The 13,479-nt window shown below is 36.8% G+C and overlaps 1 protein-coding gene across 5 annotated transcripts in view; it reads left to right on the top strand.

Annotated features, from left to right (window-relative positions):
- MAGI2 (membrane associated guanylate kinase, WW and PDZ domain containing 2) overlaps positions 1 to 13,479 on the top strand; it is an 815,351-nt gene that overhangs the window by 712,122 nt on the left and 89,750 nt on the right. For all 5 annotated transcript variants that reach the window (XM_086609697.1, XM_086609698.1, XM_086609701.1 and 2 more), the window contains 2 exons: positions 7,160 to 7,191; positions 12,081 to 12,270. In XM_086609697.1, coding sequence (XP_086465823.1) covers positions 7,160 to 7,191; positions 12,081 to 12,270 — 222 coding nt within the window. The remainder of the gene's footprint in view (positions 1 to 7,159; positions 7,192 to 12,080; positions 12,271 to 13,479) is intronic.

Genomic DNA, 13,479 nt, shown 5'->3' on the forward strand with positions numbered 1-13,479 from the left:
GCCAGCTTCTGACCTTTTCTGATGGCTGTATTCTTGCTAACAAAGACTCTTCACTGTTCATGAAAGTGAAAACTTAACAGTAACTTGAGATTCTCTGGTGTATTTTAGAGGAAATTCTCACAGACACAGGTGACGGATGAGGGTCCTAGCTTGACCAGCAAGTATTTCTATCATTCATGACTTTGAATAGCTATCTCTTTTCTAATTATTTGTAAGGATCCGAGTATTATTGAAAAATTGTTGCATAAGAAGGCTAGGTCAGTGAAACTTCATGAACTGCACAAAAAGTGCTCCTATGTATATAAAGATGAATATTGATTTAGTACCTTATCTCACAGTCAATTAAGTTTTTGTATCGGTTCTGTAGATTTCGGTGAGATGAGATCAGGTTTAATTTCCCAAGGTACTCCTCTACCTCCACATCATTTCTGATAAACCTCTCCACCTCACACTTTATGCTACTCATCAAAAAATCTGAAAGTTTGAAGGGAAGAATTATAGACTTGGACTCATGATGCCCCCAAGTCATCTGAAGAAGAGATGAGCCACAGAAGGTGCTGCGCTAAAGGGGTCTAAAGATCCAGCTGCCCTTCCTGTGAGCTGTGCCTACTCTTTGCCTTGCACCTTCGTGAAGTGATTACCTGTGGGCAGGAAATGTACTCGTTCTTTGGAGTCACTTTTCACAGGTGTAGTAGGCCAAAAAGAGTGAAAACCAGTGCTGTTTTGGACTGGAGCACTACTTCTGTAGCTGTCTCACTTGGGTTGAGATGAGGAGCAATGGAGTAGTAAAGCATAAAGCAAAATGTCACCACAAGTAACTGCTGAGGGTCAGTTTGTACCAGTGTGAGTCTCTTTCAGGCAAAACTGGTTAATAGAATCTGGGTATATGTATTTAGGGCTAAAGAAGACAGATCTATTTCACAGTTTTATTCATCTGAACCTGCGTTTGATATGACTGATGACTGTAACCAGACTTTACCTCAGTGCAGCACAGTGCCACATCGGTTACTTGCCATGCTGCCAGTATGTAGCCTACTGCAAGGGAAAAGGCACTGGTCTGACCATGTATAGTGGTGTGGACCTGATCAAACATGAAGGGTCATTCATCTCACTCTGATGTGGGGTGTGTTGATTTTTGGCCCGTTGCATTGGGTGCCATCCCAACCAAAGACCAAATGGATCCTCCACAGCGTGGCACCATCACTCTGAAGGACTGCTGACAACAGGACTAGCTAACTATGCTCGAAGAGCTAGATCTCCCAGTCTTCTTACATCTACTCTTTATTTCAAGGTAAATCAACTTTTTATTGTTGTTAGACTAAGAGCTCGATGCTTAAAGCTGTTTGAAAAAGATGGACCTTTGAAAAAATCTATGTGGTAACAATTGCTTTTATTAGAAATGGAACTACTAATTGCCGTTCCCTATACATCATTTCATATTTTAAACATGACCAACTCAAACATTTTATCACCTGCTTGTTTTCGTAAGTATTACTTCCATCTATTTTAATTCATTGTTTCCTTTTAGATTTTGTTTACTACAAATTAATATGAATTAATTGAATTTACTTGTTCTCGTTGAAGGGAGTTATTTTCCTGAAAAGGGGAAAATATTTGAAGAATAATTGAATTAATGCTATATATTTGTTCTATGTACAAAAAAAAAAAAGGAAAAAAAAACAAAACCCCAATATTATCTCTCCCACCAGTATTTTTGCAATTTTAGCTGTAGAATAATTTGCATCTTAATGAGTGAGCCCAATTGTAGCTTGAGTACTGTGCGCCTAATCCAACCACACTTATCTTAGCTCAACAAAAAGTAAATACACAGATCTAACACGAATGGTAGGAAACAGTTCCTTGCATCCTGCTCACAGTGTACGCTGTGAGTCTGAACTCTCAGAGAAGTTCTCCACTGTCACATCCATTTAAAATTAATGGGTATTTGACACTTCTGGAACTGAAGCCCCAGTGTAGGCATCTGATAGACATCTCAGAGATTCCAGTCAGAGAAAGAAAAAGTACAAAAAAAAAAAATCTACTGTTACAGTAAATTTATACAACAACTTTTCTAGAAAGGAAAACTTTTGCTGAAGTGAAGTGTTGTCACATGGACATTGATAAGATGCCCATGGAGTCAGTTAATGCTGTGGGAGTGCTCATCAGCCATCTGTTCATTGACTTCCAAGCATCTATGGAATGTTGGATGTTCAGTGCTGAACAAGGTCTGTTCAGTGCTTGGGATAGCGTTGCACAGGAAGCCATATGCAGCAAGGCTTTTACAGCACAAAAAAACTCAAGAAGCCCAGCAAAAGCTAATGGGCAAAACACTTGCTGTATCGTCAGTGCGACAAGTGATGTGGAGGGAAGTTGACGTGCCCTGAACATCGCTTTGGATGAAAAGGCTTTATCTGTGACGCTGGTGAGTTTCTCCCTGCAGCTCTACCGCACACCGTCACTGCAGAAATCAAACTGTTCCTGAGCTTCAGTTTAATTATACATACACGTCTGCCACAGAGGTGAACATCATTAAAGGTTCTGTGGTTTTGGCAACGCCTCCATTAGTTACTTGTGATTTTACAGTATCTTAAGAGCTTTTCCAGGACTCAATGCAAAATAGTGAGGAAATTTGTTTATCAGGTGGCTGGAAAAAAAACAATAGAAATAGAAATACAGCAAAAAACATATACATGGCAACAGACCAATAACCAAAGTCTGGTTTTGTTCTACTGACATAATGTAATAACACAAAATTCAGGATTTTTACTGAAAAAAAAAGAAATAAATCGGGACTCTATCTAGCAAATGTTCTAAATCCTGTCTGATAAGCTGCGTTTACCAAACTGAACTTTCCAACAATAAATACTGGCTGAAGTGTAAGGCATGTGAAATCTGTAAGCAAATTTTATGACAAAAACATACTTAGATTTGTAGTTAGAAGAAATAGTTTCAGTGAGTGTGATGTGATTTGTTTTTCCTTATAGGATATCTTCATCAAAAAGCAGTTCAGTAAACTGAAGTTGGAATTTGCCCTGATCTGAAAAACGAAAAAAAAAATTTCCCCAAATACATTTGAACACAAAGTCTGTTTACTGTTACTGGTGTTTTTTAGTAAAGTTACAACATAGAAACCCTCATCACAGCTCTGATTTACAGGGAAGCTCATTTTGGAAGGTGGTAAATATAATTTAAAAAGCAATGTCAAAAATAATTTTTCTGACACTGCTTTATGAGAAAATGTAACTCTGATTTATAAAAGCGTATGGTTTTTACTGTACCTCAGCTGATTTATTTAAAATGAAACAATTAAAATTTCAATAAAAGTGTTGGCCACCTGCTGCGGTACCTTATTACAGTTTAAATGGCCGACATTGAAAAGTAAATCTTTATACTCTCAAATCTACTTTTAGAGAAGTATATGAGGTTACGTGTTTTACACTCTCATGCTTACACATCACGTTCCATTACCCTGAGCGGTGATCATAGTGTTTCCCTGCTAGCGTCTGGCTGAGTGGTGCTGGTTGCTCTTTGTCAGAAGCCAGTAACCCCACTCTCCTTTCCGAAACTAATGCAGACCTGTACTGCTGCCTTTACAAGGAGTGTTAATAAAGACTTATCTAAAACTAACAGAATGATACAGGAGCCTTCAGAAAGAGAGCCACAGCTTACGTGGTGAAGCTATTACGAGAAGGGACGGCTGTTATGCACATGGGTGAGCAGAAAGCCGCTCATGGGGATAGCAGAGTGAGTGAAGTAGTTTTAGTGGATCTAAGTTGTCTTTTACTCTTTTAAATTTTAAAAGTGTATGTGAATATGGAGTTGGAGAGTATGTATATGTATATGTATATGTATATGTATATGTATATGTATATGTATATGTATATGTATATAATATTCTCAGCTGCTCAGGTTATTATAGAAGACATCACATGTCGGATAGTAGGGGGTTAGGAGTTTGAGGAGGAAGAGGTGGAAATCTGGAAGTGGGATAAGGAGGTTATAAGAGCTTATCCAGTACGTGTGCCTAGTTAGATGTGAGTAGAATAGAAGGTTGAGCAATATTAGTACTGTATCAATGCTCAATAGAAGTTGAAAACTGCACTCGTTGGAGAACAAATTTCAGTCCTACCTGTAAATCAGTACTGGATTGATGTCAGTTTTCCGGCAACTGTCATTCAGGTGGGGTCCCACTGTCTCTGGTGGGGAATGCTCACAGCAGGTAATGAATCAGTGCCAGAAAGTCAAGGGAAAATGTGGTGTGGTGAAGTGAGATCAAACTATGTGAAAGTCCACTGCTACTTGTTGCCAGCTGTAAATACACATTCTTAAGATATGTTCTTCAGGTGAGCTTCTGAGCCTCAGTTTTCTCCATGTGTAGGATTTGGTCCCGTACTTACACGGGACAATATTTGAAGGTGAATTTTAGAAGGGAGCATGCAGAATACACAGGAAAGTGCATTTTGCTTTAATGATTTTTCAGGTGAAATTTCTGTTACACTTACAATGTTTTACACGTGCATTATATATACTCTAGAATTCTTGACTGTGCAGCATTGGTTGTGTGTATTTAAATACCAGTGATAATTCTGGACTTCACAACAATTAACCATAATCAGTCTCATGTTGAATAATTGATAACATTATACATTGTCTAAAGGTCAGTTTTGTTTAGATTGGGAAAAGGGTGTTTAGTTTGGCTAAGAATGCAGATGTTATGTGAGACAACATTAAAATTGCCATGAAGTACATGAAAGATGTATGATAGGGTTTCTTTATGAAACTAGACTTTCATCAATTTAGTTTAGCACGTAGTCTTTGACTTAGGTGAGAGACCATCTCATCTTACATGAAGTCTTGGTCTAATACCTGAATTTAAATCTGAAGAATGAATTTCAATAATAGTTCCAAGGTTTGTTACTTTTGGAGATTTTAGCTTCTAACATGCTTTTGTACACATCTGTATATCCAATACTCTTTTAAAATCTTGCTTTGGATCTTTTACTTCCATGACATCCTATTATCTGTTAGTTTTCTTGACATAATTTCATGCTATGTGAATAAATATTACCTTTTATTTGTTTTGAGTGTAGATGTTGTCATTTGTATGTTGCAGTCTGTGCCCATAGCCTCCAAGCTAAATATAAGCCCTTGTTTTCCCTGATTGGGTGAATAATTGAATTTTTTTAATTGAGAAGTTTTTTAAAAAATCTTCACTTGATATGTAATTATGTATTTGATTTAGAAATACTTATTATATTTTTAGTTGATAGTAAAATTTTCTGATAACTCCAGCAAAACTTATTTTTAGGCAGAAACAGTAAATAAATGGGAAAAAATGACCTTTCAGTTTGACCTGGAGTAATTTTTGCTGACAATGTTATGGGAGGTGCACCAGTACCAATGGGGAGGGAACGTTACCTCTGCCAAAATTTTCTAAACACCAAATCAGGGTAGTAAGTTGATTTGAGATATCTTTCAGCAAACCTCCTTTCAAGTTTCAAGTCTTATCTTTAGCTCCAAGGAGAAAAATGCTTTTTAACATTCACACTTATTAACTGAACAGGACAATAGCAGGTAATAAAAAGGTAGTCATCTACCATCCAAGAAGTTATTAAATAAGTTTCTACTACAAAATTTTTAATACTGAAGGTGATGTATGAGCCAGGTCTACACAGGATGCCTGTTATCTCAGCTTGAGTTTGCAGATGGAAAGAAATCTACTTGTTAATATAGCAGTTTTTATCCAGATACTGTAGAGTCAGTAAACATAAACCTTTCCAGGATTACTTTTCCCAATATACTTTTTGTTTAAAAACATTATCGGATTATGCATCAGCACTCCAAAACCACCAGTGTTTCTCTGCAAATTACTCAAGTGCTTTTTCACTCCAAGATTTTTTCAGTCTAAATGAATTAGATATCATGGCAGAAAAAATTATTTCATTATCGCAGAATTCTTCGAACCTTAAATACTATGTATTCAATAATACAATAATAATATACAATAATAATAATACAATATAATTCCTGCTGTGATTTGTCTGTAGAAAGATATTTTCCCTCATTTTCTCATTATTTTAATTTTTTTCCTAGACTCTCCTTAGAAAAAGAAATAATGAAGTTTGTACTACTCTTACACCTTAATTAATTTTTTGAATGAAAGAGCAACCTTCCTATTAGATGTCTCGATTTTAGCCTCATTTCTGTTTCTGACATACAAATGAACTTTTTGTCACTAGCTTTTAATCTTACATAGAAAGATCCAAAGATTTAGGGTTTTTTTAACCTGCTATTAAAATGAGAATGAGTTTTTTAATGAAAGCTACGCTGAAAGCTGGTATTTTAAAAAATGTGATCCAATACCCTTTGAAATGCTTCCTTTTATGTAATATTTTGTAAGGTTTTAGCATTGCACTGCATAAGAACAGTGTTTACAATGCGTGTTTCAAATTCACTCCTTTTATGAAAAAGACATATCTGGATTTTTAAACATTTGTAAGCTACGATAGTTGAAATTCATGAAAGCAAATAAAATTATCAGTCAGTCAATAGCTAAGGAAATGGAGATAACTAGTTGTACAGAAGAGGTAATCATGTCTGACCACTTGCTAACTATAACAAAAAATCAGGACAGTCTCGTAACAAGCAACTCTCCCAAGACTTGGCTACCTCATCTAGACTGATGAAACAGTTATTTTTCTCCAAGCTTTTCTTCTAAAAAAATCTCTTGTATTATTAGGTTTTGTTGATGGGATGTTCTGAATTGCTTCTTCTTAAAGGTGCGACTGCATTTGACACATCAATGTCAGGTCATTTGGTGTCTTATCCAATGTCCACCAAGACATTTGGAAGTCCTTTTGTTTAGTTCTTTTAATTTCAACCTAATCCCATGCTGTTTGTAAAGTATGGCAATGATCTCAATAGCTCTGCTTGCATATATATATATATATATATATATGTGCATGTATATATATTTCCCTATATTTTTTCTTAGAGATTATCCCCCATGGTTTGTGTTTTCACCCTTTGTGTGTAGAGAATTTTCGTACATATCAATATTATCTGCAGACCTGAGTAAGAATGGGAGCACAGACACCACTTAGCCTCCACTCTTTATGCATCCAAAAAATCTGCTAATGTTTCTTTTTGTTTATTTCAGGTTTCTTTTCTCCATGGAAAACTCCAAAGCCTGTAAGTTCCCTTTCAGAATTTTACACGTTGAGTTCATAAGATGCCTATCATTCAAAGCAAATTTCTGTAGACTTTCATCTAAACCTTCTGTTCCCAGCTCATGAGACACCTCTCAGCAGTGCCCCAACTGTAGGTGAGACAGCGTCAGGGATGGACTCACTAATAAGCTCTGCAGATCTCTGCAGGCTTGGAGTCTGCCAGCAGCAGTCTGGAGAAAGGAACATCTCAATGTTAAGATGGATGTCAAGAACCAGAAATGTAGTGGCTCAAAAATGAGGAGTCTGGAGAAGAAGGCAGCAGAAGACTCCAGCAATGAGGCCAGTCTAGTTGGCCTTCTAGTTGGCAATCTCTTTGAAATGAATGACGTGCACTTTTTCTGGTTTACAAGTAGCTTGAACTTAACATCCTTAAAAGCATTATTATTCTTTCTTGCATTAGTGGATGTAGAGCTGGAAATAGTGACACTTAAAGTGAGAGCTTGGACTAGATAACTTACTGAGGTGCCTTCTCACCAACATTTCTGTGTTTCTATGATTTTGACATTAAATCTCAAGGTATGAAGACCTTTCTTACTGTAAGACTGTAAACTATGACTATTTATTCTGTTGACACCACATTATATGATTTTTTGAAGTTGTGACAACACTCAGTATAAAAAGAAATCATAGGCTACTATCTTTGGTTGTCTGTTTTGTTTTGTTTTGTTTAGTTTTGTTTCATTTTTAATTTGGCTTTTTAATTTACATTTTAAAGACCTTAAAGTAGTGCTTATCTCTCATCAGAGGTTTGTAGAGGAAAAAAGAGAACAGACTCTGCCTAAAGGCTTCTAAGAGCAGTAAAAATAACAATAGCAATGTTTTTTAAAGGATTTATAGCTTTCCTCTTTGAGAGGGGTGGTATACTGAATCTGGACAACTTCACATTCTCTCATATTGGATCATGGCATGCTTAATGCATAGCAAAGTAATTTTTGTAGCTTGTCAAGAACAATAGCAATTAATTAATCAGCTGATGCAACTCTATCAGACTGCTTCAGCTTGTAGTGGTTTTGATATAAAAGGCTAGAGGATGGATGCAATACATTGGAATAAGTATTGCATAAGTTTGTTTATTCATCTAAGTAGCAGGACATTTGTGAAAATAAATCTGACTATTAAGAGCTAGCTTGTTCTCAACCCGTTTAAAGCTCCTGTCTGACTGGGACATTCAATTTTTAATTGCCGGTAAAAAGTGATGAAGTAGAGAACTTTGAACCTACTTGTTAAATATCCGCATTCAAAGACCTCCCCCTGTCAATGCTCACCCTCTTTATGTACATATCAAATATATAAATATCAGCACATTGTTGATGATTGTCTGCACAGTTTTGTTATATAAACAGCATAGTAGTTCATATTCAAGAAGCACTTGCCAATAATCAGAATCTAGAGAAACAAGCTGAGTGATGCAGTTTTTCATGCAATAGTCTGAGGAAACCAGGGCTCACAGAATAATGTAACACCATTGTTTGCAGATACTGTACCTGCACGGAGGCTAACCGTCCACAACTGGTCTATTTTGGGGTAGTCTCAGCAAGAGAATTCATGAATTACTGACCAGGTTAAGGTAGCATGTGTTCCTCTGTCTGCCACCACTTTAACTAGTGAAATAATCAGACAAAAATTTCTAGTGCCCATGACATGAAGATAAGATTGAAACCGAGTGCCCCTGAAGCACTGAGTGTCTGCAGACAGTCTGAAGCAGTAAGGCCAGAACTGAGAGGTTCAGAAAGCCTTCCCAGCACTTCAGCACAGCCCTATAGATCTGCAACAGGAAAGAAAAACTGGTTGCCTACTGCTGCCCCGTTGCCTCTCTGGCTGCACAGGGGAGAAGCACCCACCATTCTTTGAAGCAAAAAGGGGACCAGGGGCCATCGGCTGCAGGAGGAGAAGAGACAAGTTCCTCTCCCTGAGGCAGGGATGGCATGTGCCACATCTCAGTGCGCTCAGCATTCCAGACTAACCTGGGCTGACTGAAATTTCCTGTGATTCCTATGTATAGAGTGCATTTATTATGTATATCATATGTAATACAATTTGATAAGTGCAAAATGAACTGGAGCAATGTCACCAAGCCATTACCAGGCTTAGATAGATGTGATGCACTGCACTCAATACCATGTTTATTCATTTCCAAGAGGGCTTTTATCTGTGAGCTAGCGTTATGATAACTCACATTGCAAAACGCTGTGTGACTATTTAACTAATTGATGTGAGTTTGGAGATATAATTCTGCTTGTGTTTATCTTGTAACTATTTATGTTAGCAGTATTACCTATAAGTAAGAATATTTTGCTCATTTTTTAACTTCACACTTCAAGATTTAGAGCTAACCTGCAAACAAAAATTAGACATATGGGACTCAGTAGAGCTTCACCAATTGATCTCCAGTTTCTTGTCCTTCCTCCAGGGAAATGTTTGCTCATCAAAGATAATTATATTTTCCTTTCTCTTTTTAAAGCCTTCTTTAAATATTTTAATTTTATTCAGTTTCACATTATGAAAGAGGTAAGTGTTCTATTTCTCTGGCACTGTCCAAGAAATTAGGAAACTTTCACTTCTGTATAGACAAGGCCTCACATGTCTTTCTGCTTCATAGCAATAAGATAGATGGCTTGATTTCACTGACTTGTATTCTTTTTAGAGTCCTCACTAAAGGCAAAACCTAAACATAACTCTCCATTATTTTCCCTGCTCATAAAGAACTTGTATTGAGCCCAGTTCTCCTTTTCTGTTTAGACGCAGGGGCCATGATGAGATTCGCTTCTGGATACCTTTGAGTTAACACTTCCGTGATACAATGATATACTCTATATATGTTTATATATACCTGAGGTATTTCCTTTAGAGCCAGAAGAACTATCAGAAGTATTATTGTGATGTTCATGTGACTTGCCACATAGGCTTATTTACCCAACACATAGGATAAATTTACCTTGGTATAAAGGGTACCTGAAGGTACCCTAGGTACTTTCCTGTACCTAAGCTATTTGGATGACAACTCAGGTATCTCCATATGTCACTTTATTGCATAGGATCTGCATATCTGTAGCGCACTCTTGTATCACATCACAGTTGCTGTCTTTTTTATCTGACCCAAAATAAATGTGTCTTTCTTGAACATTGGCAAATATTGAATACAATATTTCATATCTTCATCATTAGCACTTCACAGCACTAATGCTTCCTTTTCTCAACTTAAATATCAAAACCAATGCATACTAGTGCATGAGAGCCATCCTATGATTGACTGACATACCTACATCTTTGTTTTCTACGTTGTTTCTAATGAACCAGCCTTACTTACTGCTGAAACTCTGACAGAAACACAGCTTGAATTATAACACTACTCTGTATAAAGAATGAGATCCTCAACAACTTAAAATGGCAAATATCCATATTCTGTTTATTTTGAAGTATGAAGCTAAGAGTGTCAGATCACCTGGGATGTGCAGAGTGATAGTTACACAGCATGTTCACCAGGAAGACTCTAAAACAACTGTAGTCCACACACACTTGGAGTGGAAAAAGCCTGATGCTCTTAATCATCAGAATAGAGAGAAAAACTACCTGCTGAGACAAACACCTTCTGAAACCAAGGAACTAAAAGCAAAGGATAATCACGGAATTTGTAGAGCAAACTTGCTGTAAACCTGCAATCATCTTTGATATAGCACTGCTGATACAACACTAGAAGTTGGTGGTTCATAATTACAGTTCAGTTTGTTTCCAAGAGTCATTTTTTGTGTAATTAAGTGATTGTTGGGCTATGTGCGAGAACATGCTGTTATGGAGGCTTTACCATCCTTTGCTTCAGGAGGGGCCACAGGAAAAGCCAAATATTCATTTCCTGGATAAACATTTGTGTTTTGTTTAACTTAGCCTCCTCAAATATATTAACTACTGCAATTTAGTTAGTAGCCACTTCCTTCAAAAAGAAAAATGCAGATGTCCAAGTCTTCTTTTGCTCAGTCTATCATATTATCTCCTTTCTGGCTTGATGTACTTGCGAGACTACTAAGGCAAGTCTCAAAGAAAACATGGATTGAGGTGACTTTCACGCATAGACAATACACTGCTGTGTACTTCTCTACTCCAAATGATCTGGAAGAGTTGAAAATCTGATCCTGTGCTTGGGAGTTTGATTGGATGATGCCCATGTCATTTTTTACGTAAGAAAGAAAAAGTAAGAAATTAAAAAGACTGCATCGGACTAATACTCGCTTTTCTCTCACCATGTTTTGTATTTTATCATTGAACATTCAACTATCAAACTATCACTAGATGCTCAAACACCTGCTGTAATAATTTTCCCTTTTTTTTTTAGTTTGTTTGTTCAATTGAAGCTGTAAATCCTGCTCACACAGTATTCTGCCTCTCCCTGGGCAGCTAGCTATTTTGATGAATTCTTAAAAGATTCAGCAATAAGATCATTCAGTTGCTACTCAGTCTGGCCATTTCTTTGTTAAGCACTACTTATGACTATGTATTTTGATGAATCTGATAATTGTATCTTTACAGACCAACAGATGCCGCCTTTAGTAGAACAACTTCCATAGCTCAGCACATTCCAGGAGAGGCACTTAACATACCTAAAGGGTAGTGCTAGGTCCTAATGCACATGGGATCATACTATCTGAGAAAGATCACGTCTTCCCATGAGCAACAAACTAACAAGTAGATTTAACCAAGTCAACAGCACAACACACACCTTTCATCTCAACAGGCAGCAAAGGGATTTGCTAATTCTACAATATACATCTTTAACTGAAATCAGTGTCTTTGGTCTCATTGCAGAAGTCACAGTTTTTGCAAAACTTCATCTTTATTCTCTGTATGTTTTTATTCCAGATGATGGAACGATGGGAAAATCAAGGCAGCCCACAAACAAGCCTGTCTGCTCCAGCTATGCCACAGAATATTCCCTATCCACCCACTCTTCATAGGAGCTCATTTCCCGATTCAACAGAGGCCTTTGATCCACGAAAACCTGACCCATATGAGCTGTATGAGAAATCAAGAGCTATTTATGAAAGTAGGCGTAAGTGAAAGCCCTGTTCACCCTGCTGACCATTTAATATTTTAAGCTTTTGCCTATGAATGTGTCACTGCTGACATAATTTTCCATATTTATCTTTTGTAATTTAAAGAAAGCAAATATGATCCCAGTTAATAGAGGCCATTATAAATTATTAAAAAATTCTACATGTATACATTTTCCTACATCTTGCCTAGATTCTGAAGTTTGACTTCCATATGTTTTTTCCCCTATATTTATGCTTTCCTCATTTTGACTGTTAAATCCTTAGTGAAGAACAACATGTATGCCGTCACATTTTGCTGTGCTATTTATCTTCCTAGTTGACCGATAGGAGGATGTTAATTTATCAATACAAAATTGTTTCATTTACTTTCACTTTAAAGTGAAGATTATTAAAGAAATTTCAGATTTATTTGTTTTTTAAAAATGACTTTGACAAGTTTTCAATTTGTCCTCGGTATTTAGAAAGAAACGCCTCACACTAACAAGCACTATTTAAAGTTCTATACAAAACAGTACTGAGCCATCAAGATTCTCATCTCGATTTTATTTTTCATGGTTTTGAGGGATGTACCACATATTTTCTACAAGGGTAAAAGGGATTAAACTTATTTACTTCTTATTGTAAAGAACATTTTAGCTAAAAGTGTTATTCTAAATTGTCCAGAGCTTTTACACTTATTAACATCAAAGCTTCAAAATAGCTTGGTTTTTTAATGAAAGTTTTTTCACAGCAGTTATTACTTGCACATGCCACCTTTCAATTGATTTTATAAATTACTTTAACCCATAGACCAAATTACTTTATACATAAAATATTGTACTGCAGCTGATCCAGATTAGCCCATTAATATTAGCTGGGCCCTGAGACAGAGAGATACCCCTAAACTATCATAATCCATGATCTGGAATGTACTAATTTCTTCAGCATGCAAAGGTATAGTCTGAGCTGGTGAAGGGTCTGGAGCACAAGTCTTATGAGGAGCAGCTGAGGGAACTGGGGTTCTTTAGTCTGGAGAAAAGGAGGCTGAGGGGAGACCTTATCACTCTCTACAGCTACCTGAAAGGAGGCTGTAGCGAGGTGGGGGTCGATCTCTTCTCTCAAGTAACACACAATAGGACGAGAGGAAACCGCCTCAAGTGGCACCAGGGGAGGTTTAGATTGGATATTAGAAAAATTTCTTCACCACAAAGGTTATCAAGCATTGG

Source organism: Tauraco erythrolophus, chromosome 4 (genome assembly GCF_009769465.1).
Source record: "Tauraco erythrolophus isolate bTauEry1 chromosome 4, bTauEry1.pri, whole genome shotgun sequence".
Classification (NCBI taxonomy): Eukaryota; Metazoa; Chordata; class Aves; order Musophagiformes; family Musophagidae; genus Tauraco; species Tauraco erythrolophus.